The following is a 26,799-nucleotide window of genomic DNA, read 5'->3' as shown; positions in this document are numbered from 1 at the left end:
TCTGTATATCTTCTTTGGAGAAATGTCTATTTAGGTCTTCTGCCCATTTTTGGATTGGGTTTTTTTTTTTTTTGTTATTGAGCTGCATGAGCTGCTTATAAATTTTGGAGATTAATCCTTTGTCAGTTGCTTCATTTGCAAATATTTTCTCCCATTCTGAGGGTTGTCTTTTGGTCTTGTTTATGGTTTCCTTTGCTGTGCAAAAGCTTTGAAGTTTCATTAGGTCCCATTTGTTTATTTTTGTTTTTATTTCCATTTCTCTAGGAGGTGGGTCAAAAAGGATCTTGCTGTGATTTATGTCATAGAGTGTTCTGCCTATGTTTTCCTCTAAGAGTTTGATAGTTTCTGGCCTTATATTTAGGTCTTTAATCCATTTTGAGCTTATTTTTGTGTATGGTGTTAGGGAGTGATCTAATCTCATACTTTGACATGGACCTGTCCAGTTTTCCCAGCACGACTTATTGAAGAGGCTGTCCTTTCTGCACTGTACATTCCTGCCTCCTTTATCAAAGATTAAATTCTTTTACAATTACTTTGTTAACTTTGTTCATAAAACACAAATCAAATTTTTTTTTTTTTTTTCGGTACCTGGGCCTCTCCCCACTGCGGCCGCTCCTGCTGCGGAGCACAGGCTCTGGACGCGCAGGCTCAGCAGCCATGGCTCATGGGCCCAGCTGCTCTGCGGCATGTGGGATCTTCCCGGACCGGGGCACGAACCCGTGTCCCCTGCATTGGCAGGCGGACTCTCAACCACTGTGCCACCAGAGAAGCCCAGAAATCAAATTTTTGATTTTCCTCTTTATGTGAGCAGGTTTAATCTCAAAACTATGTTTATAAAATTGTTTTATCTCAAGATTTTATGACAAGTACACTCTGTAAGAATATCTGTATTAGTGCAGCGGCAGTATCAGATTCCATATTATTAGATAGCTGTATATAAATGATTGAATAACTAGTAATAAAATCAAAGACAGGAAAGACAATTAAGAAAATATTACTGTTTATCCATCCCTGAGAATAAAAATATTATGCCCATGAGTCATCACAATAATTGAAAATCTTTTTAAAAAACTCATAAACTAGTTAGAGCTGTCAAATTATTTGTAGAAAACTCGTTTAGATATTGATCTGTTTATTTCTAGACCAAAAAGTAAGATCAACTTTGTGCCGACAGTAGGGTCCACATATGCTAAATCCCTCTGGCTTCTAAAAAATCCTAAGTGTTTCACGTAAGAGAGACAGATCCTTTTAAATTATAACTGGGTTAGGAAAATAACTCTTATCATTACATTTCAAAAATGCTAACTTGGGTGTACACTGTCTTAAAACTATTCAGATAAATGATGAGTTAGATTATTTATGAAATTTTGGAAATTGTGATTATTGAAAGAAAGGAAGGTGGTTAAGTAAGATAAGTCATGTTAAAATGGAAATCAAGTAAGATATTCCTTTGTGATGAGTTAAATTTTAATAAATGTTTATTCAGTTACTTCAATCAATATTTATTGAGTACCTTCTCTGTAACTGTCACTCTTATAGGTAATGGGGATAAACAGTGAATAAATTGACAAAAATCCTTGCCTTTATTAAGCTTATCTTCTAGTGGTAGTGGGGGAACAGACAATAAAGGAAGTAAATAATGAAAGTATGTATATAGGACAATACTAAATGCTATTCAGAGAGATAAAGAAGGCCAGGAATGGGAATCCCTTTAAAATTACAAAATACTGTATCCAAAGTAAGGTCAATTGACCTTCTTACAAACTGTTGATGAGAGTTTAAACCATAACAAACTTTCTGGGGGAGAGTTTGGCAATAATTATTTTAAAACTTTAAAAAGTTATTTATATGCTTTGACTAAAAATTTATACTAAGGAATTTGTTGCACAAAACAATTTAAGTGTTAGGATGTTTATTGTTTTGCTAATAGTGATGGTTGGAAATATCCAACAGTGAGGAATGTTGAATCTGCTCTGTCCAACATGGTAGCCACTAGACATACAGGGATATTTAAATTTAATAAAAATTAATTCAAATTAACTAAAATTAAATTGTCAGTTCTTTAGCCACACTAGCTACATTGATTAGCCATAGTGTGCAGTTTGTGTTAACCATTCTATAGAACAGAGACTGAAGCCTCAATCTTTGTGTCTAGCTCTTCTTAAACATACACACACATAGCCTCACACACATAGCTTTTACACATAGACACACACATATATATACATATATCTCAGATGGTTGTGTGTGTACGTACACACACATACACATACCATGGAAACAGTATTTTACTAGATTACATCTAGTTAGCTCTTTGTACGGTATATAATAAATGCTTTTATAAAGGCTATGTTCATATAGTATCCACAGCTACTTTATAAACACATATTGATCATCTTTACCATTACATTTATTTTTGTATGTGCTCATATAATAAATATGAATCTATATACTATAGAATTTGTTACATATTCTATATAACAATATCAAACAGTTTTGTGCTTATTATGGATCTGACGTTGTTTTAACTACTTTAGATGTATTATAGCCCCTCAATCATTATATAGCCCTATGAGGTTGATACTATTATTTCTCCCGTTTTATCGGTGAGGAAACTGAGGCACAGAAATGTTAGGTAATTTGCTTAAGGAGACACATCTAATAGGTGGCAGAGTATAAATCTGAATCCAGGCAGTCTGGTTCCAGAGAATGTGCTCTAAAACACTGTGATATTACAGACACTATATAGCGTGTATATAATGGATATCTATATCATCTAGCTATGTGTGTGTATATATGTACATATAGGTATATGGTACACATTGATAACATGGATGTGTGCACTGAATTCTGTCATTTTTCTTCTCTTTTGAACATATATATTTAATATTTCAGATGCTTTGGATTTTCTTAGAATTTAGAATTGGAGATAACATAATGTACCGAGAGTGCACGTGGCTGGGAGAAGTCTGTGTGGCTGATTGCCCAGAGGCCTCCCAGGGTGGCATTTCCTCGCTGAATTAATGAAGAGCTAGTGCTACTCAGTAGACCCAGACACAATCAGACCTTAGGTAAGGGAAGAACACCCAAATCACCTGGGCCTGACCTAGGGATCAGAATGCCCGTTGTAAGTCTGCTAGAATGCTCTTGTACCTTAACCACAGCAACTTCTTTGCTGATACCAAGATGTCATTTATGAAGCCAGGGGAACTCTTACTATTCAAAGAAGCTCTTTTCTTAAGTTTGGGAGACATCATAATGAATCCCAGTTCTGGTATATAATAGTATAATAAATTACTTAACAGCTCTGTGCCTCAATTTCTCAATCTGTAAAATTGGGTAAATGCTGGCACCTAACTCACAGGCTGTGATGAAGATGAAGTATGTAAGCAAATATAAATTTGCTACTGCTACTGGTAATCATTACATTGATGTTAGACTTTCAGATCAAATGTTTACAAATTGAAGTTAAACCTGGTGGTTTCAGTTAAACATTTATGATATTTTACACAGGTTTCTAAGGCCTTCCTGCCTACATAAGCAGAGCATTTGTCCAAAAATCAGTTCTCCAAAGCAAAAAAGGAGTTTGCTTCAAGGAAATGACTATAGCAACATAGCATAGATTTGGTTTAAGTTAATATTTGACAGATTTTGATGAATTGACCATTTGGCAAATTTGCCTTTTGGTAATTTAGCCATTTGCTGATCTGGCTTTTGGTAAATGGATCTTGCACACTTTTACCTTGAACTTTTTGTGGTTGCAATGCCATTTATATTCCCTTGTAAAGAAAGAAAGGTTGTGCTAAGATTAACTTGTTTTCCAGCAAATGTGGACTTTGAATCTAGCCATGTAAGTTTGTCTGTTTTTAGATTCCATTTTCTTTACCAACGAAAAATTTTTAGTTAAGATTTTTATTGCAGTATCATATTTTTGCTTATAATATTTTATTGTCATTTATTTAAAAAATTAAAACATGTATTTCTTTTTATGCTATGTTTTGTGATTGACTCTATTAGGAAGTTTTTTACTAATTAAAAAAAAAATCCATTCTTTCACTATTCAGATAATTCCTCAACTATGTCCTTTCTAAATACATTATTTTATGTTTTACATCTTTTACATAGAACATTGAATCTTCACACGTTTTCAAATTTCTTATTTGTTATTTCAAGAATCTATTCATGTGTAACATTTTACTGAGTTCTGTAAAAGCTTACTAACTGGCTAAACTTTAATTGACCCTATAGATAAAATGGTCATTATCTGAATGTATTATATTTTATGATACTTGATGATATTTTAAAACAATTTTCAGGATGAAAGTTCAATAGAAAGTGACGAATTTGATATGAGCGATTCAACACGGATGTCAGCTGTGAACTCTGACCTTAGCTCCAATCTTGAGGAAAGGATGCAAAGTCCCCAGGCTCTTCACGGCCAGCAGGATGGTAAGGCTTTCAAATTGAGCAAACAAACAAGTAAACAAAACAAAACATTAACAAAAACCTGAATCAGAAGTTGTTAAAACAACTTCTTCTTATTCTTGTGTTAATTTTTTATCTGTTTCCATGGAGACTTTTTTTTCTGTGCACTCAGCTTATATTATCCGCTTCATTATCTTTAGATTCAAGTATCAATACTTGGTTTAAAACTGCAAATACTGGTTATAAAATCCAGGCTTGCCCATGTTTTGCTGTCTGAACTTAAAATGAGTTCTATCAATGTAGTTTGGGTTTCTGTGATATTTTCTGGCTTTGGTTCCTTGGGCCATTATTCTCCTGACTGAATTAAGAGTTTAAAAATGGTCAAAAGATTAATTTGGATGTTTTAATTTTACTAAAAGACAAAGTTTTGGCCAAAAACAATTGCTATAAAAGGACAGTTTTGCCATAGGGATTTTGCTGGGTAAGAAGATTTTTGCTGCGATTTTGAGCTATTTTATTCAGCTGTAAAGGAAGGACAGATTGTGATCTTTTATTCCTGGGTCCATTGAAGATTCCTGAGTCATCCCACTCTTCTTGATAGAACAGTTAATTAAGGTAGAGAAAACTGGACATGTAGAGAAAGTAGACTTAGCAGTTAACACTTTAGGTCTAATGTATCCAGAGATCTTTTAAAACTATCTTTGTAGATTTTTGTCCTTATAAATATAAAATTATGTATGTAAATATAAAATTATGTATGCAAGTAAATGTACCTTACTTGGGTAATTGTGGATGAAAATTCAGGGTTACAAATAGAAGGAAATTGTCCAGTTTTATTCAAAATTAGTTTATTATTCCTGTAATTAGCAAGTTTAAATGAGCTTTCTGGCTGTGTATTTTTGTGCCTACATCTGTTGAGAACAAAAAAAGATCTTTCCTTGCTTTCTCTGACACTTGCTGTTAAAAACTGGTTACAAAAGATTGCTGCATTTCTAGCTGCTGTTTGTGTTCGTATGTTGTCAAATTAGAAATCCCTAATTTTAAGCATACAAAAAGTCTTTAAAAAGGCGAGGGGGCTTTTGTTCCCACTTCAGATGCGTCTAAAAGATGTTGGTTCCTTGTTGGCATGAGTTACGAGAAAGAGGCAGTACATTGATCATCAGCGATTTTAAAATCATATATTATTCACTACATAATAAAATAGCTATTGCAATAGAAATGACATTTATTTGGGAAATTTCTAAGTATGTAGTTCTTCTGGTGTGGGTATAAATTACTTTTTTTCTTCTAAAATATTAGTAGATCTTCAGATTTTAAGTTTTAATGGAAAATGTGTAGCACCAGGATGATGGAATAACTCCCTCCCTCTCTCTCTCTCTATGTGTGTGTGTGTGTGTGTGTGTATATATATATATATATATATATACACACATATATATAAAACACTGTAACTATGTAACTATATAAAAATAATAACTATATAACTGTATATAACTAATAACTATATATATATCACTCTATTAATATTTATCCATGTATTTTGCCTGTTTATACCATCATCTTTTTTATTCCTTAATTTTGAGGACCATAAATAATAAGAGGATATCTCTTATGACGGAAATTCTTTGTTTTCTTGATTGATTTGTCTATGGTGGATCTTTGGCTAGGGGACAGCTGATGTGATATAAGTCTATATCAATAAAATGCAGTGGAATAATGTCAAATATTACTTCCTCTTAGGAGAAAGCACTTTCTCATCGTACATTGATGTATGCCTCAAGGATAAGGACTTACCTAGCTGTTCCTTCTCCAACCTAAGCCTAAGCCTTCCCTTACATGTTCAATGACTTCTCTTCACACTTCTCCTTGAGAAGGAAAGTCTAGGAAACACTGCTCAATCAACTTTCTGAGATTGTGGAAATGTTCTGTATTTGCACTGTCCAGTACCGATAGTCACTATGGCTATTGAGTACTTGACATCTGACTAGTACATGGAGAGACTAATTTTGATTTTATTTGACTTAATTTTAATTAATGTTGATTTATATTTCAATAGCCACGTGTGGCGGGTGGCTACTTTATTGGGCAGCGTAGTCTAGAGCATTATTTTATTTTGACTTGGCAGTTAAATTCCTTCCTCTGCAGCCTTGGATTAGATGTGTCTGAAGTCTTTGGAGAAATTGTAAGAGAAATTCATATTTTAACAGCTGAAACTCCAGTTTAATATTCATAAAATATGAACAATATAAACTTTTGAAGGTTAAATTTAAATGTTCTATTTTCATTGACACTAAGTGATTACTGTTAAGATATTATTATAAAGAAATTGAAATAGCATATTGTGATTTTTTAGGAATCCTTCCCACTAATTATAACACAAGTAAGTATAACAATGTGTTATTGGACACATATTTCTATAAAATAGAAAAAAACTTTTTCAGTGTTCATCTCACTATGGTTATAAAAGATCTGAAATCTATTCAATACCAAGGGAAAGAAAGAATATAAAATATAGATCATTTCGGAAATATAATTATCTTATGCATATTGGGGAAGGGGAGGAAAAGAATGGAAATATCTTGCCACCAGGCTAGATAATTCGGTAAAGGTGAAGAAGACACAAACCAGAATGAGGAATTTGGTAAACAGAAAAATGTGTCAATTGATGTATAATATTCAGCTTCTTTTGCTTATTTTAACTTTATAATGCTCCCCTAACTCAATGAAAATATGAAGATAGAAAATGCACAGAAACTTTGAATCTTTGCATAGGAAGCATTTTACCCTCATTTAAAAAAATTGAAATCGAATTTACATAGAACATCATATTATTTTCAGATACACAACATAACAATTGGAAATTATCACCACAATAATTCTAGTTAACATCCATCACCACATATAGTTACAATTGTTTTTTCTTGTAATGAGAACTTTTAAGATCTACTCTCTAAGTAACTTTCAAATATGCGATACAGTCTTATTAACTCTATGCTGTACAATATAGCCCTAGGACTTATTTATTTTATAACTGGAAGTTTTTACCTTTTGACCACCTCACCCATTTTTTGAGTAAAATATATTATGCTATTTAAAACTTTTTTGCAGTCTTAAAATAATGCCTTTAGTTTAAAATCATTTAAAGATTATATAATCATTTGCGTTACTCATGAAAGCGTGAGTTCCTTTAAGCTGCGGTGGAATATAAGGGGCTTACTGTGAAAGAGGCTCTGCTCTGTAGTGGCTGGGGTCGGTGGAATTCCAAAAAGCGCTCCTGGTTCAAAAAGCTTAAAGGTGCTCTGTACTCGAATGTTCATCAGTTTGTAAGTGTTCTTGTTCTGTCATCCATTTCGATGGATGATAAGTAGGAATACTGTCACTTAAGACTTCTGTCTTCCAATCTCAGATCCTAGAAATTTGTGGAAACATGGATTAGCTCAAAATAGTTTTCTTTTTTCTTAATCAATTATTTATTCTGAATTTGTACAATCTAAAAACAGCTGATTTATTTTTTGTTGTTGTCTTAGGTTGTTTATTAAAAGATGTCTGGCAAAAGTGTCAGATTTAGAAACAAAGATTCAGTGCAAAATAAATATTCAACTTCTTCTGATAGAGAAATAGTTTTCTAAGAACCATTTTAATTGCTTTTCTGAGTTAATAGCATACTGTATACTATTGATATTTTTTATAAGGGAGTATGTGTGCTTTTTTTAATATATATATTTTTTAAATTTATTTTATTTATTTTTGGCTGTGTTGGGTCTTCGTTGCTGTGTGCGGGCTTTCTCTAGTTGCAGCGAGCGAGGGCTACTCTTTGTTGCGGTGCATGGGCTTCTCATTGTGGTGGCTTCTCTTGTTGCGGAACATGGGCTCTAGGTGCATGGGCTTCAGTAGTTGTGGCACGTGGGCTCAGTAGTTGTGGCTTGCGGGCTCTAAAGTGCAGGCTCAGTAGTTGTGGCCCACAAGCTTAGCTGCTCCGCGGTATGTGGGATCTCCCTGGACCAGGGCTCGAATCCGTGTCCCCTGCATTGGCAGGTGGATTCTTAACCAGTGCGCCACCAGGGAAGCCCCTATGTGTGCTTTTTCAAACTCAAAAAATATTATTAGGTTATTACCAGCAAAGGATTTCTGTATTTTTAAGTCACAACAAATTGGATTTTCCCTTTTGCCAATTTTTTTAAGATTATAGGAATACAAAAGGAAGTCGAAACCTTCAACTCTTTGCACATCAGCTTAATCAGCTTTAAAAGTAAGGGACTGCAATAGAAAAAAAAGTATACATTTCTTTTTGGCCCTCATTTTGTTTTGCTTTGGTTGTGACATTACAGGATATATATCCCTTAGGAGAATGTGTTGAATTTGCCTTGTCTCTCGACTCAATGAAGTTATGTAGAGATATATTTTAACATAAGTTTTTTGCAATATTTGGTACTTCACTAATGTATCAAACAATGACTTGTTTATACATTGAAAATTAACAATGTTCCATGTGCCAAGCAAAGTGTTGTAATGTCTAGAAACAACAAAAGAGGGAGAAAGACTTGAGAGTTGAGAATTCTCTTAAAGCATTCATCAACATTTACTTGAATTTCTACCCGTGATGGACCTGTAAATAATGTATTTAAGACAAGTTTTTCATTCAGAGATGTATTTGATAATTCTAATATCATTTAGAAATGCATAGTTCATTTGCCAGAATTTGAAAATCTCCCTCTTTCTGTATAATGTTTGTTTTCTAGAAATGTTTTGATATGCTTCAATTAGTTAGGCCATTTTTGATAAACAGGAAAAAATGAATTGGAATATATTGGCTAATGTGCATACAAATATTAGAATACTGTGTGTGTGTATATATAATCATATATATATATATGTCTTACGATAATGCTTAATTATAATAGACTTAGAAGAACTTTAGGTCTTACTTCACTGCTAAGAGCAGGTAAATTTTTTACATAAATATCAGTTTAGTGAAAATTAAGTAATAATTCATATAAGCTATTAATATATTATAGGTAATTAAATACAGCCACGCCTCATTTTATTGCTCTTCAGTTTATTGTGCTTTGCAGATTTTTTTTTTTTTTTTTTTACAAATTGAAGGTTCGTGGCAACCATGTGTCGAGCAAGTCTATCAGTGCCAATTTTCCAATAGCATTTGCTCACTTTGTGTCTCTGTGTCACATTTTGGTAATTCTTGTAATATTTCAAACCTTTTTATTATTATTATATTGGTTATAGTGATATGCAATCAGTGATCTTTGATGCAAAAGCTCAGTGGTCGATGATATTACTATTGCAAAAAGATTGACTAACCATAGGCTCAGATGACAGTTAACATTTTTTAGCAATGAAGTATTTTTAAGTTAAGGTATGTACATTGTTTTTTGAGATGTAATGCTATCGCACACTTAATTGACTGCAGTATCGTGTAAACATAACTTTTATATGCACTGGGAAACCAAAGAGTTTATATGACTTGCTTTATTACAGTATTCATTTTTACTGTGCTGGTCTGGAACCGAACCTGCATTATCTCCGAGTAATAGGTAAATATTTTGAATTCTAATGTCCAAACATGAACATGATGTATTAGGTTGAACCATATGAACTTGCCATATTGACTGAACCTAATAGTTTAAGCTCTAGAATAACTTAAAATAAAATAGAACATGAAAATTATGAAAGCAAAATGTTTCTGAAATTGGGATAGATTTCAAAATATATTGTTTCAGAGCAGTGATGCATGCACATGTACAGCAAACACTGTGTATCTTGACTAGTACACTTTTAAGATGACCATAGTCTTGTTTTGAGTGTAAACATGGAAGGGAGTTAATTTAAAAATAGCAATTTATAGTTGGGAGGTAAATAACTGGGTAAAGTGATATTGGAGTGGCCATTGCACTTTTTTTTTTGTCCTTGTTTAGATTATACGCTAGCTGACAGCATAGACTCCTACCTGGGGAACTGATTTGAAAAATACAGATCTGGGGGACCCACCTCAGATGGGATGACTAAGGTGTGGGGAAAAGGGTGGTGCCGATGTTCCAGACTATACTTTTGAAGATACTCCTCCCATTTCTACCTGGCAGTTTTGGAATGTGTAGATGACAACAGATTTGAGTCAGGTGGGTGGTAGTTCAGATGCTCAAATGCTGTTTTTGGTCAGTGGTACCTTCTGAGTCACTTTCTGAGTGAGGATTGTGCAAGTTTCTATGGGTTTCAGTTAACACTGTTTTCTTCATTATGAAAGTTGCTCCATACTGCATTTTTTATTACTTTTGAAAACATCCTTCTACTAGTCTATTATGTTTTATAGTGTGTTTGCAGTCTGATCTATCTGAATATTGTACACCTTGGACTTAAGAAAACACACACACACAATACCTTTTTACTTCTCTGTGTACATGTTAATACAATTTTAGTAAAAATATGTTTGTGACTAAAACTGCATCGAATTTAGCTGAATAGAATAGTTTCCGGTAATTATTAAAGTATACAAACCAGCAATAAAACAACTACTATTCGCCATTTAATTTAGTTGGAAAATCTAATAAAACATGTTTTTAATAAAAATGATGTAAAACAGTATACATAATAGAAAATTAAATTTAGTAATTAATTTTTAATGATGGTGAGTTTTAAGTAGAAAAGCTCTTAAAATTTGTTCAGACTGAACACTAAATTCCCTACTGAGGTTGTGTTGTCTTGTGTAAGTCATTTCATTTTCTTTGTTCTACAACTTTATTTTCTTTTAACTGTTTCTAATTGTTTAGGAAATTTTGCATAAAGCAAAAATGGTCAAAAGAATGTTGATTTATTTTCTTTTTACGTAAGTGTAATAAAGTTTTTGACTTCCAAATTTCAGTCTATTCTTAACACTGCTACTGTTCTCAATTTTTAAGCTGAATACACTTATGGACTTAAAATACATGAAAATGTTACAGTGCTGCTGTTTTTTCTTAGAACAAGTTGTTCTAATGCCTGATTAAAAAGTAATTCTCATGGTAAATTTATTGAATTAATTATTCTGGGTTGAGGTAGTTAAGCTGATGAAGCTTTTAGAGAGCTTTCTCTTCATTGCAGTTGCTCTATAAGTAATTATTATTATAATTTGCAGAAATATAAAGTATTATTATAAGCTAAATAAAGAAAATCAATAATTAATTATAAAGAATGTTACTATGAGTTAGAGGAAATTTTGATTGCTAGATTTTTTTGTAATATTATGTATGCCTGTGTTTGCGTGTGTGTGTGTGTGTGTGTGTGTGTGTGTGTGTGTGTGTCTTGGTGTTTGTATATTTAATCATTTGAAATTGCTTTTAAGTAGTAATTCTCTATTTCCAAAAGCAGAAGAAGAAATAGCAAGTTGACTTACATATAAAGCATAAGTATGGAAAAAAGATGCTGAATTATGCATTTATTTAGTATACTTTTGTGGGGAATGTTATTTTCTTCTTGCATTTAGCATCATATTATTTGAAAGTTTACTTTTCTCTTAGGTTAAAACTCTGCTTTTTGATTCTTGTATTACTTAAGTGATTTTTTATATAAGTTAGTGCTTGATAGAAATTTAGCTTACTGATTTCAGTCTGAAGTTTGCACACCCCAGAGACCAATCCAATCTTAGCTAGGTCCTGGGTCTCTGGAAAATCAGGGGAAACTGGCTTGGTTCCAGGCTTGCCTTGGAGAGTCTAATCTGATCATTAAAGGATGGCAACTTAATTTGGAATTTTACTTCTGGGTTTTAGTTCTTTGTTTTCGAGTATTGCTCTTGTGGTTTGTCATTTTCTTCATGGTAGTGATTGTTGGTTCATGAATGTGTTGACCTAAAACAAATAGATTGCCAGACAAATAGATTGCCAGATATTTCTCCAGGAAAGATGGGTTTATTCCTGATTAGCAGAGAATTGCAATTTGGGGTCTGCGATCATGGTGAGACATACAAAGTAGCAATAAGTCCCCTAGTGGCAAGGGAGGGAGAATGTTTTTATAGAGGGGAAAACAAAGTTGGGAGGGTTATAATAAACAAAGAGTCCATGGCTTTTCATTGGCTGAGTCCTTCCAAGGAAAGAAGTGAGGTATTTCTTCTTCCATTTGGGTTCTGTTGTCATTGCAGGGCATGAGAGTTCCCCCTTCTTTTCTCCCAACTCTATTTAATTGAGGTTTCTATTTATTTTTTTCATGTCCCCCTTTTGAAAAAGTTCTTTCTCTGAGCGCATCACTGATCAAGCGTAAAGTTTTCTAGTTTTAGTGGCTTTTTGTTCCTCAGTTCCAAGAAGGACCTTTCCTAGGAGTAATGTTTCATGTCAGAGGGAAAGTGCACCGTTTAGAAAACTATTGAGGTCACATTTGAATAATGAGGAGTGGTAGTAGGGGGAACTCTCAGGCACATTTTATCTAAGGTCCATATGTTATCAAGATCATAGACATCATATATCATCTGAAGTGTTATGTCACCATCAAAGGTTTGGTCCAGATATCTTCCAACAGGCTTGGTCCTGATATCTTAGGAAAGTTATTCTATCAAATGTCACCTGCTTCAATTCCAGGAAATCTTTACTTTCATGTCACCAGATGATGTGTAGGTCCATTCAGGATTCGGTGCTTTCTGTAGGTGTGTCATTTGAATCTAAGAATCTATTTCTTGGAGTTTGGTGGGACAGGAGTTAGTTAGAGGTACCTGATAGGGACATCTCTATCGAATTTGAGGAGTTCTTCAGGAGGTGTTTTTTTCCAGTAGATGAAATCTCCAGGTTACAAGGTGCAATGCATAAGGTCTTCACCTCCTGATAGCACACTGTGAAAAGGTTGCTCCAGAGGAGTTTCCTGTAAATCATCACGAGGAGTCAGGAGGTGATTCATCAGTGCTAAGCAGTTGTGAGGGACTTCATCAGTGACAGAGGGGAGGCAAGTAGTAGGGTTAAGGTTGCTACAATGTAAAAGAGTTATGTGAAGAGCAGTTAATAAAAGGACTTCATAGGAGGTGAGGTGGCTGAATGAGAAATGAGTGTGATGAGAATTCAGGAGCGGTACAAAAATAGTACAAAAATGCATGAAGTACAGAAATGGTGAAAAGAAATCCCACAACAATTTTCTTAATGGTCTTAACCAAATGAACAGTGGTGGTAATGGCTCTAAGACAAGGGGAGTAGCCCTATGTGGCAGGGTCCAGTTGCTGATTGTAATACCCTATTGGGTGGATGGTGGTCTCTATGTTGTTGGGCAAGTGCTCCAAGGGCATTTCCTTCCTTTTCATGTACAAAACGAAAAAAAGGTCATCTGATAATTGGGCTGCCCAAGGGCAGATAGGTTCCTCAAACTCTCCTTTAAGGGCTGTGCCATTCAGTTACTCCCATAGAATTGGATCAGGGTTGTTGTTCTTTAGTAAAACATATGGAGGTTTGGCCATAAGAGAGAAATTTGGAATCCAGTTTCAGCAATAACTAACTGTCCAGAGAAAGCCTTGCAGGTGGCACTGAGCTTTGGGTTTAGGGAAGTTTAGGACAACTTGAAGCCTGTCTGCATCTAGGTATAGCCCTTGTTCTGATATCAGATGCTATACTGAACCTGGGTTTGGAAAAAATGCAATTGTTTTGGCAACTTATGTCCCTTTAAGGCTAAAAGACCACATGGGTGTGGTCTTCCTATGAGGAGGCTTGAGAATGAGAGCAAAGAAGCGAATCGTACACATTTTGCAACAAAATAGAACCTCTAGAGAACTTTATATCATCCAGATCAGCCTTCAGGATTTGCAAGAAATAAGGACGACTCTCAGTAAAACCCTGAGGCATTACTGTCCAGGTGAATTGTTTTTCTTCCCAGGTGAAGGCTAAAAGGCATTGACCAGCTTCATCAATACTGGAATACTAAAGAATGCACTGTATAAATCAATTACAGTAAAGAATTTACTTCCGGTAGGAATGAATAGGTATTAGTAACCTAAGAGGATTAGGAACAACAGAGTGTAGAGGGTTAACAGTATCGTTTATTGCTTAGAGGTCCGAGATACACCTTCCCCCTCAGCCCTTAGGTTTTCGCACCAGTAAAATAGTAGCACCAGGGGCTACTACAAGAGATAATGAGGCCTTAAGCCTTGAAATCTTCTATTATGGGTTTTATGCCTTGAAGGGCTGCTTTACTTATAGGGTATGGATTGATTCTGGGAAGAGGTTTTGAGGGATCTATTTGAATTTTGATGGGAGGTGTGCTGTGGATTTTGCCAATATCATTTGGAGATTTTTCCCATAAGGAGTATGGTAGCTAATTCAATGGGAACAAAGAGTGTTTCCAGAATCAGCTCTAGTACCATCAGAAATGGAACAAATGAAATATGCCAAAGTGTTATTTAATTCACCTGGTTGGTTACTTGATGACTACTGTGAAATTCTAGAATGATTTACCCCTTTTGGGAGAAAAAAAATCCCAGCATGTTACTTCCCTAAGAATTCCCAGCCTAATAAAGGTATAGGGACTGAGGGACTAAAGGGGAAAAAAAGGATGTATATTTCTCAAAGGGCCTAAACAAAAGGGAGTAGGTTCAGAGACAGCTTCATTAGAAATCCCCACTAGAACTGTTCCAGTATTCTGAGACAGGGGCTGCTTTATAGCAGTGTGTTTGAGTACGAAGAATGTGGCTCCAGTGTCAGTTAGGATTGGAAGAAATTCATCCTGAATCTGGAAAAATCTTTCTCCAAGCCAGTTAAGAGGGAGGATTGGGGGCTTCCCTGGTGGCGCGGTGGTTGAGAGTCCGCCTGTCGATGCATGGGACACGGGTTCGTGCCCCCTTTGAAATGATAGCAGAAACTAAGAGGGTTTTGGTTTCGCTTAGGAGTCTTCATTTGCTGGATGTGAAGATTAAGAATTTTGGTGGTCTTCCTTTTAGGTGACTTATCTAGGGTGTGAGAGAGCTGTTTTTCTAGATTAACTGAATCTGGAGTGGACATAGCTTCCCATTCCATCCTGTCCTTTTCACTAGAAGGAAAAGGTCCTGGTTCAGCCCTTTAATAAGCACAGAGTTAAAAGCAATCTGGAAGGAACCAACATCTGAAAGAAGACCAGAATTTTCTTTAAAAATCTGACGTCAATTGTGAAGTCACGAACAGGTTCATCGGATTTTTGTTTGCAGGCCTGAATCTTGTTCCAATTAACAAGCTTTGGAAAAGCCCTGCAAATTGCCTGATGAAGTTGCCTAACAATTGTTCAAGCCTGATCCTATATAAGTTAGCAGGCTGGTCTCCCTATTTTAATTCCAGAGACCTTTTAGGATTTTCCCAATTAGTGGTTTTCATCCAGTGCTGGGCCTGGCCTTTACCAACAGGCTTATGATCTACTGATACAAATCTGAGAAACCAGGTTGGTAAGTTTAAATGACTATATTAAATTCCTCAGCAAGTCTGTGAAGATCTTTGGTTACTTTAGGAAAATTTTTGGCTATGGCTCGCCGTTAAGCTTTAGTCCAGGGAATATAAGAAATTAAGGGCTTAGCCTCTGGATCCTCAGAGGGTTTAATTCTAAAGGGGCAAATCCTGGTGAGTGTAGAGAAAAAGGGAGAGGAAAGAGCTTCAGAAAGAGGGGGAAGTTAGGAGAGAGAATTGGTATGGGGGAATTGAGGGCGTAGAGGAGGCATAGTTGTAGTAGGAGGGAAGGAGGAAGATGGTGCTCGAGGTGGAGTCTGACCATGAGCAACTGAGGGAGAGAGGCAAGATGGCACCAGAGGCCGAACCTGAGACAAACAATTGAAGGAAGGAGAGCCTGAGGCTTTGGGAGCCATTTTTCTTTCTTTAATCATTTGTTTGCCTCAGTTAATCTTAAAACCTTAATTTTCAGAGAGACAGTTTTAGACCCCTCATAATGTTAGAAAGCCTGAAAATACCAATCAAAATAAGTATTCCACTCAGTTCTGGAAATTTTTGAGTTATGTAGTCCAATTCCATTTTCAGGAAATTAAGTTTGGTAATTTCCAAAGTTCTCCATAATGGCCTTCGATACTCTAAATTGTCTTTGGTCGGGTTTCCCTGGTGGCGCAGTGGTTGAGAGTACACCTACCGATGCAGGAGACACGGGTTCGTGCCCCGGTCTGGGAAGATCCCACATGCCGCAGAGCGGCTGTGCCCGTGAGCCATGGCCGCTGAGCCTACGCGTCCGGAGCCTGTTGCCCCGCAACGGGAGAGGCCACAATAGTGAGAGGCCCGCATACCGCAAAAAAAAAAATAAATAAATAAATAAATTGTCTTTGGTCAAGTTAGTCCATTTAATTATAGATGTACATGGGGAAAAACCGTGGTTTTCAAGCATAAATTTGGCCAGAGTCTGGTGGAGGCACCCTCAAAATATTTAGATAACTGAGATCCCATTTCTTAGAGGTTTTTTTCTAGAGTAAAAGAACACTTTTCAAACAGCTTAAGTAACCTACAGCTTAAACACCTCAATTCAGACAGCTTCCACCTTAAACAGTTTCCAAATTGAATAGCCTTTAAGGCCTAACACCAGCTAATCTAAGGAAACAGCACTGTCCTGGAGGAACCAAAGGCTTTCCAGCCAGTTGCCGGAGAACAGCCTCTATTCCAAAAGAATGGGCCAGCAGGATGGCTGAACTTTCACAGTTTTAGTGAAGCAGCTCCTGTTCCCAAAGAAATGGGCAGATGGCTTCTCAGCCAGCTTTGGTTGAAACAGTCTGATCTCAAAATCAGACCATAGCACTGAGTGAGTAACTCACATACAGAACAAGGCCTTAACCAGATAGACAAAAACCGTAAAGTAGATCCCAGATAAAGCCTGGAGAGCTTCAAACACAAAGAGGTTGTGAACTCAGATCTAGGAGAAAGACATACCTTCAAACTTCAAGGTTGGCAAGAAAGCAGTGAGGAACAATGGGCTCAATTATGGATACCACACTCATTTGCCCACCAGCCCAGGAGCCTTCACGGGTCTTCTCTGGTCTCTGTACGGCCACCAAGATGTCGACGTAAAACAAATAGACTGCCAGATATTTCTCCAGCAAAGATGGGTTTATTCAGGAACAGCAGAGAATTATACAATTATAATTTAGGATCTTTAGCCATGAGGAACCTCACACAAGTCCCCACATGCAAGGGAAGGAGTACTCTTTTACAGAAGGGAAAAGGGAATTTGGAGGACTATAGTACACAAAAGAGTCATGGGTTTTTGTTGGCTGAGTTCGTGCCAGTAAAGAAGAGGTATCTTTCTTCTTCCCGTTAAGTGCTGCTATCATTGCAGGGTATGAGAGCTCCCCTTTCTGGTCTCCCAACTCTATTTAATTGAGGTTTCTGCTTATTAATTTTTTTACACATGGATCCAGTGGTCAATGTTTCAGTGTCTCTGGGAGAGGCCAAAATTCTACTGGAATCAAGTAGAAGATGCTAGACCCATTAGTCCTTGAATATTGATTTTTGTTTTTGAATATTGATTTTTATCTGTCTGATAATGCATAAATAAGGTCAAGAATTCACATGACAGTGGAAAGATGTTAGGAAGTACATATCCTTTGTGAATTTATTCAAATAAAATTTGAACCTATAAATCCACGAATCTTTACCATATTATAGAATCAAAACCACTTGAATTTTCCCAATTTGAAAGTCTTGAGCAACGAACTTTTTTTTCTAATTTTTTTTGTTTCCTTTTACTATTGCTTGGTTAGCCTTTATAAGCTCTCACTGTAAAGCCAACACCATGCTGTGTTTCTTTACAAATTTCTTGTTGCTAATGTGGGTCAGCTGGCTATTATATTTTTATAAAAGTTTTAGCCTTCAGGCAAAAATAATCTCAGTGTTGAGTAGGGCTTTGAAGCTGCTGTTGCAAGAGAGTTGTATAGAGAGATAAAGCAGTTACAAAATGGGCTAAATTGACCATAAAAAAATCTTTATTTACTAGGTTTACAAAGATCATAATTAGATGGTGGGTTGATAGAAGGAAATAACAGTTGGAGGGTATTAAAGAAAGCAGTTGAAAGGATATTTCATTTTATTCATTATAAATTTATGGTATAATGGTTTCCTTATCAGTCTCATTTTATTTGATGGGGAGCGCCTTGGGGCCAGGAAACAGAGTGTATCTTGTGCATCCTAGCTTACTGCCTTGGAGCCCAGCACAGTGTTTGACATATAGTAGAACGTAGTTTTTGAATTGAAATGGTGTTTTGAGATTTTTTCTTTGTTTGCTTACTTCTGTAGTGAAAATGTACTCAACTCTTAGACACAGTCTTTCTTGCCAAATATTGGACAGGAAGTTAGTTGATTTCCTTGCACGTGAATGAGTAGTCAGCTGTCTTTTTTTACTCCTTTCTTTGGAGTTCCTGATGCCTGTGCTGTCTGCCTTGTCTACCTCCTAAATCCTGTCAGGAGCAATGGAACAATAAAGTAACTTTGAGATCTGGAACTGAATTCATTCACAAGGCAACTCTTAATTTTAAATCTTGACACCTGATTTCTTGGCCCAGCTCTGCCAGTAACTAATTTTGCAGCCTTATTTCAGAACTGTTAACATATTTGGGCAACCATTTCTACATCTGAACATGAGAAGCTTAGATAAACCCTCTGTAAGATTCATTCTAGCCCCAGAACACTCTGAGTGTTCACCCTTTTAGGATTCTCCTTTTCATCTATAACGTTTTCTGTTGTCTTTCTCCTGACAAAACATTTTCCTTTAAAAAATAAACAGGGCTCCATTGTTTTCTCTGTGTCTCTAAACTGGTTTAAGTGTTTTGTCATGCTAGAGAAAAGGGATTAAAGAATGATGGAGACACCCCCATCCTTTTCCCAGCAGCCTTTCCCATCTTTAAAGAGCCATTTAAATTCCAAGATACACATATGATGAGTACTTAGAAAACCAGGGTGATTGCTGAAGGAGCAGACTTCTCACTCTCCCAGTTTTTCCTTCTTTCCTTGACTGCAGGAGTCACCCAGAATCATTCTCTGTCTTCCTTTTACTGCCAGTCTTCTGTGCCTTTGGTAAGAAACTGTGTTCAGCACAAAGACTCATGGGTATTGCTAAAATGTGAAATTAGCATTCCCTTCTTTTCCTCTTCTTTATGAACATCATTTGTAAGAAACCTTATTCCTATTCCTTCCCAAATGTATGTGTGTACATAAGCATGTGCATATATATGTATGTGTGTATATAGAGATGGAGAAAAGGAGGGAGGGAGGGAGGGGGAGAGAGAAAGAATGAGAGTTTTAGTGCTTTCAGCAATAATGATTGTTTTCCTTCAAGTGTTTTTCATAAAATTTGTCCTGAGGTCCTGAGGTACTGGAGGGTCTTGGGATTTCCTTCAACAGCAACATCATTCAAGCTTTGACAACTGCAAATGTCTATATACATTTCAGAAATTTTGAGTGTTTTGACAATCAAATATCATCAATCAGCCTATCTTTCAGTATGAAGATTTATCTCACTAATATATCCACTAACGTCTCATTATTGCTACGGTATAACAGCGTCTTGGAGAATAGATTCTAGCATCATAAAAACAAAAAATACAGCTCATAACTACTTAGCTCTGTCTTTATTCAAATCTGTGATAAGGCAATCAGGAAAATCAGGTTAGCATTACAGGTACGGGGGAGTTTAGTACCCTGAACCCTGAGGTCAGTGTTCTAAACTGGTGTCAGTGAGGACATGCTTACTCTCTTAATGCATGTCCACAGCATCAGTGGTTTATCTATCTAAAATGTCATGTGCATAATTCTATTTTAGAGTTGATGAAAAAGATCTAAATTCTCATCTGGATCCAACTATCTAAAAATCAGATTATTGTTTTACATATTTCCAAATGAAAGTGAAGAGAGATGATAAGGAGAAATAAAATGTCTTGACTGCTTAGTGTATGCCAGGCACTGTCCCAAGAATTAACTTTGTGGGTTTTCACAACAATCCTATGAAGTAGGGGTTTGTTATTTTGATGGCATAGATGAAGAAACTGAGGCTAAGTAACTGTCATTACCCAACTGTTAAGTGGTAGAATCAGGATTGGAACACAGGCATTCTGGATCTGGAGCCTACATTTTTAAAGATGAGTTTCCAAGTTGCCCCAAGCCCAGGTCTGTATTCATTTATTATATTCTTTAACTATGCTTATTTACATGCATTATTTTATGCCATGCATGCTCAAGCATCCCATCAAGTTCTTATTTCCTGGACAGAGCATTAATATTCTGACTAATGTTTCACTATTAGTTGTGCTTTATAATCTGTCTGTAATAGCTACTTGTAGATGTGTCCCCATACTTGCCTATTTTCATGCAGGTATCTTTGTTTCTTCATTGTTATGAAGAAATTAAGATATTATTTCTAGCCTTTGAAATATGTTGGTTTCACTTAGCTTTCTAAAATAGAAGTAGCAAACTTAAATTCTGTTTATTTCAATAATATCTCTTGCCAATAATTGCCCTATGTTTAAAATTCATATTTCCTTTTATCTGTTAAATATGTAATTGACTTTTGAAAATTTCTTTCATTTCCCCCGTTCTTTCCTTGTATGGAAAGGACAATGAGAATTTGTGATTTACCTCCTCTACTGCATTCCTTATTTAGAATCTTCTCATTTTATTTTACTGTGCTTTATTCTAAATAAGACGACCAAGGTTTGGCAGAAGGGGAAAAAAATATACGATTTGTCACTCATGCCCATCCACGCATGCCCATAATGACTTATTTTATCTTATAAGCTTTTTTGGGTAACATTTCAGCTTTGCTTTGTGTGAAATAACAATAAAGTGTACTCATTTTTGGATAAAGAGTACCATTTTCCTGCATAAAGCATCCAGGTGAATAGACTATTTTGAAATATAATTCAAACAAGTCATACTTGTTTATATAACAATAATAGTCATGTTAATGTAATGAAAACATTAAAAATGAATGTTAAAGGTTACAGAAAGTAGAAATTATCCAGATTAAGTGAAGCAGACTTGTATGACAGTGGGATATTCAGCCCTACCCAGATGTGAGCAAACTTTCAAAATAAAACAAACTATCAAACTTCAAAAGAAACCTTTTAATATTATAAATTAAAATTACTTGCATTTGCAAAAAGAATAAAAGTAGCCCAGTAAAATTTATTAGATGATTGTGAGAGCTTTTGGTTTTGAGAACCTATATTTGGTAAGTTGAGTGGCTAATAATAGAACCATTTACCACTTGGGCATATTTTTTGTCTAACAATTGTCAATATCCCTACATGTGTTCTAGGACTTGTCAGCCAGCCAATCTTTAAATAGGCTAGCTTCTGCTTTTACATTTATAGATAAGGGTATATTCCTGCTTTCTTAGAAAGAAGACTACAAAATGTTATTCTGGGTATGAACAATTTGTAAATAAGCTCCAGATACACTAGGTATTTTCACTTTCTTTTGAAAAACGTTTCTTACCCTTTTGTGGTGATATTATTATAATACTGTCATGCTGTTTAATAGTCAAAATAGTTTCTTGGGTTACATATTATTCTCATTGCAAAATTAAACCATGTCTTTTATTTTCTTTCCATTAAACCATACTGCTGTTTGCTACTAAAAATAATATTTTACCTTGTACAGCAAGCATTTACTAAGAACTCTTTATATACCGGATTCCAAACTATTATTGAAGATGACAGTGACAATGGACAAGGTTGTGGTATGACAGACAGAAGTGGACCAGGGTTCACAGGACCAAAGTTTAGATCCTGGTTGTGTGACGTGACCTGTGTGTCCTTTTACGTGCCATTTCACGTACAATTAGCCTAAGAGCCCTCCATTTTCAAGTAGGGGTAATGCTTGCTTTACAAATCAGAGTCTGTGATAGGAACCAATAAGATAATATAGTCATTTACAACAAAAATTTATTGACCATCTACTATGTGTGAGAACTGCTATATGAAGTGTTAGAAGTTCAGCAGTGCGCAAAGCATACAAGGGTTTTACGCTGTTAACATTGATATAGAGTCTAATGGGTTGGTGATATATGACTAAATTTATCATTACAAAGTATAACAACCACTATGAGGGGAAGGAGTATACTCCCTCATGAATACAGCAGTGGCACGGTTTTAACCTGACCATGGAGGAGCTGGAAATACCACTCAGAAGTGATCTAGATCCAGAAGATGGAAAGCAGTTCACAGGTGAAAAAGGACACAAGAGCACTTCAGACAGAAGCAACAGCATGTGCAAAGGCCATGTGTTTTGTAAATGTTAAGGTGTGATGGGGCAATATTTTGATGTTAAACTGTGTGTCCTTGGTGTTTCAAATCCTGCTTCTGCTAGCCACATCTCCTCTCAAGCAGAATCCAGGGCTTTCCCAATGAACTGTGCTCAGGCTAAGCATGGGATAGAAAGAATAATGAATCAATTGCTTGGCTTTTGAGTACTTCAGTAGATATTTTAAAATTAATGGCATAGATATATAGTTTTAAAACCATGGCTTTCACTGGCAAGATCCAAACATAGAATACAATTCTAAGAAATTGGCTTAAGATAGGAGCAAAAGCCTAGAGGTCTGAATGAATAAATTATAGAATGGATAAGAATGCATAATTACATAAGAACTGTTCTTTTCCTCCCCAAAGAAGTTAATGGTCCAACTATATATGGAAAAGAGCAATATAGAGGGATGAGCTGCAAGGTTCTCTGGGAAAAGTCTAGTGGCCATGGACAGGGTGGCAGGGTAATTGGAATATGCTTGAAGGATCAAAGAACAGAGTGAGTGTGGGTCTCATTCCCCAGGGTTTATTCAGAAAGACTGCAGACTTCATAGATGCCATGTGTCCAACATCACATCTGAAGAGTGCATTAACGGTAGCATGAGGTACTAAGATAATAGATTAAAGGAAAGTCTCACAGACACATGCCAGCATGAGATGGGGTGACAGGAAGAAGCAGGTGAAAGATCTATTGAGCTGGAAGAATCTCGTGGTTGGGATGAACAAGTCCTGAATTTATCACTGGTCATCATCAGCAAATCCAATAAGAATAGACATCTCATGAGATAGCTACTCTCCCATGGGGAAACAGTCAAGGCAGAATAAACTGGTCTCTCTTTTCTTCTCACCTACCCTTTCCAAGCTTCGTACAACACAAGTTCACCGAGGCTCTTAGGGAGAAGGGGCAGGGGTGCCGGTGGAGGTTAGAATCCTGATTAGTTTACAAGAGAGATTGAGTAGTTATACAAAAAAGACTGAGTTTTCACTGGAAATGACTGAACTACTTTCACTTGGCGTAAATGTCCCTCCCTGACCGGAAGTGGGGCAAACAAACTGAAATCAGTTAAAAAGGAAAATGTTCTCTTTTTTGTGCACTTGAGTTGGTGACCATGTCAGTAGTAACCATCATTAAATCTGGGACAAAAAGCCCAAAGTTAACATTTCTGAGGGACCTTCACAGTTACCTTAAATTTATCATCTTGATCAGTTTCCCTCCTTTTGAAATACTTTGTAGGAAATTGGATACCAGTACCAGGTTCATTTTATGCCTATGTTCTTTTATAAGTGATCACTCGGCATTTTATTGCTAGAAATCCTCCTCCAGATCAAAACATGTTTTAAAACTATATATTTTGATCCCAAGAGTAATCACCGAATTACTGCTTTTCATACTGGCTTGTCATTATGTACACATAATTATCTTGAACATGACTTACTAAATGTTTTGTCTTCTCCACTTACCTTTTTTAAAAATATTTATTTATTTATTATACAGCAGGTTCTTGTTAGTTATCTATTTTATACATATTAGTGTATACATGTCAGTCCCAATCTCCCAGTTTATCCCACCCACCACCACCACCCCATCCACTTACATTTTTAGAATGAATTATTTGATAATATGTAGCAAAGGAACACATTCTTGTGGGAGGTAATTGGTTTGTTAAAGTGTGGTATTGAGGCTGTGTGGCATTGTCTCCTGGGAGTTGTTCTGTCTCTACAACATCTAGTGTCACCCGAAGAGTGCTGCTGCTTCAAGATAGCTTTTGCATTTTGCCAACTGTCTATCAGTAAAGGGCAGAAGACATCATTAATAACAATGACTTAAATTTAGAGGAAGGAAATTAACTTCACCTGAGGTATTTTAGCTTCAATTAGAATCCGATTTATGTCCGCCTAATGTGAATTTCTGTGATCCGACCAATGCTGAGAGGTTTATAACCATCATCTTCCAAAATTGACATTTATTTCATTCTAATATAAAGAGAAAACATGTATTTATTGTCTCCCTTATAAGTAAAACCATGTATTCATTGTTCACATATTTAAACTTAGACTAAAGTATCTTGGCTTCAAGACAATGCTAGCATATTTCAACTATCTGTGATGAAAAGAAATAAAACACAAATATGCATTGGATTCCTCTTTTCATGGAAGTTATCTTGTGATAAGAAAGATAAATATCTGGATTTTAAAACATATCAAGGCATTTTTCAAGGGTAGCAAGATTAGAATGTTTTTATTTGGTAGTTTGTAGCCAACCTAGTTTGGAAGTTAGTTTTATTTTTTATATTGTTTTTCCAAAGACATGAAGAGATATTTGCTACTGTTTGCACTATTACCATGGAAGGTAATATCCTGGAACACTTGAACACTTTTTGTTTTATGCTGAGAGAGGCAGTAATGGAAAATAGTAAAATTATCAATTACTCTAATAACCACTAGAGGTCTACTGATATCAAATTTCTACCAACATTCTTCATTTCTATAAATATTTAAAATTATGTCATGAATTAAAGTGATTTTCCTCTTCTTTGTTACATATCTTTTATTCTGTGGACTTTAATTCCACTTAAAATTGAGGGTACTTGGCAGTATTTTTGTTTTTGTTTGAATTGTGTTTTGTTTTGTTTTTCTCTTGTGTTTAAATGTTATATAATGACTATTAACTTTTAGGGAAACTTAATTTTGAAGTGATTGGTTGGCATTGGATACTTTAAGTATACACACACATATATGCATGTGTGTATATATATATATATATATATATTATAACAGTTAAAAAGGAGTATATCTTGCTTTTTATTCAGTAGACTGTATGAATTCCATTTGATTCAAGAAAGAACTTACTGTCTGGTATAACACATTTTCACATTGACTTGTGAATACACCTCCAGGGAATTTGCAGTGTACATTCCAATCAAGCATAAGTAGAGTTCACCATTCAAAGACTTATGTCGTAGTCAATCACATTGCAAAAAATAGATGCTTTCTATTTTGTTAGAAATAATAAATTGACTAGCCACCATTTTGTAGAAAATGTATGTCTGAGAACACTGCAAGTGTTAAATGTTACTGTACTATTCAGTGGGATTTGCCATTTACATTATTTTATATAAAAGAAGGTAGCAAATCAAATCTGCATGAAAGAATTAAGGAGCTCCTCTTTGAACTCTCGTGCTTAGGAGAAGCTCAGTTAATGCTGTTCAGGTGACTTTTCTGTCTGCCTGTAGTTGAGCACAGGTGAATATTTGAACTAAGAAACAGCCTGTAGTCCAGGAGTCCCCTGCACCTACAGCACTTTGAAGAGTCCCAGCTAGCAAAATTTATTGCAATCTGCAATAAAGAGAAAACCATCTGAATTTAAGGAAATATCACATCTACATTTTGGGGGGCCATTTAGTGAACTGAATTTATTTTCAGACATCACTCTACCTAAGAGGCAGGGGCAACATTATGAATGCAGCAGAAGGGTGACTTTCATTCAGTCCAGTTAGCCAGCACTAATTGCCTTTTGCCACATGTTTCTGGATAATCATATTTTACAGTATCCAGGATGATCTTTTGAGTAAGGAGAATATGCTACTGTTGATGTTAAGGATATGGAGGATGCCAGAAATGGCTCCCCTGGGCTGCTGTGTTTGGGTATGAAGTGATGACCTTTGTGCACTTTACAAAGGCTGCTGGCCATGGGGTGAGTGAAGGCTGATTCCAGGTTGTGTTTGGCTCTGCCAAGCCAAATGTGCTGGTGCAAGGCTTCATCTGCCCAGACGAATGGGCATCTTTTTAGAATTCATCTGTCAAGAGGAAGCGCCTCTTGCAAGTAGCCAGCCTTTCTGTAGTTTGCTCAAGGAACCCCATGTGCATGCTACTGCCTGCCCCTACTAAAGTATCATCCTCATTCAGCTATCATGGTGTATAAGATTTTACCATTGTACTTTTGGTTTCTGGAGGTTCTTATATTTTCTCCTTTATCAAAATTAAAATATACAGCCCTCAAAGTGAAACCTTTGCAAATATGAATGACTGTCCAAATTTAAATTACCAAGTTCTAACTGGGAAGGCTCTACGGTAACTTAAAGGCTTTTTTTTTTCATTTATGGAAAAACTATATATGTCTTTATATGTATATTTTATATATATATATATATATATATATATATATATATATA

General features: G+C 35.7%; 1 protein-coding gene across 3 annotated transcripts in view; it reads left to right on the top strand.

Moving 5' to 3' along the window:
- NOL4 (nucleolar protein 4) overlaps positions 1-26,799 on the top strand; it is a 395,622-nt gene that overhangs the window by 133,811 nt on the left and 235,012 nt on the right. For all 3 annotated transcript variants that reach the window (XM_007455174.1, XM_007455173.1, XM_007455172.1), the window contains exon 5: positions 4,317-4,449. In XM_007455174.1, coding sequence (XP_007455236.1) covers positions 4,317-4,449 — 133 coding nt within the window. The remainder of the gene's footprint in view (positions 1-4,316; positions 4,450-26,799) is intronic.

This window comes from Lipotes vexillifer, unplaced genomic scaffold (genome assembly GCF_000442215.2).
Source record: "Lipotes vexillifer unplaced genomic scaffold, Lipotes_vexillifer_v1.1 scaffold90, whole genome shotgun sequence".
Taxonomy (NCBI): Eukaryota; Metazoa; Chordata; class Mammalia; order Artiodactyla; family Lipotidae; genus Lipotes; species Lipotes vexillifer.
This window is presented reverse-complemented; position numbering and strand designations above follow the sequence as displayed.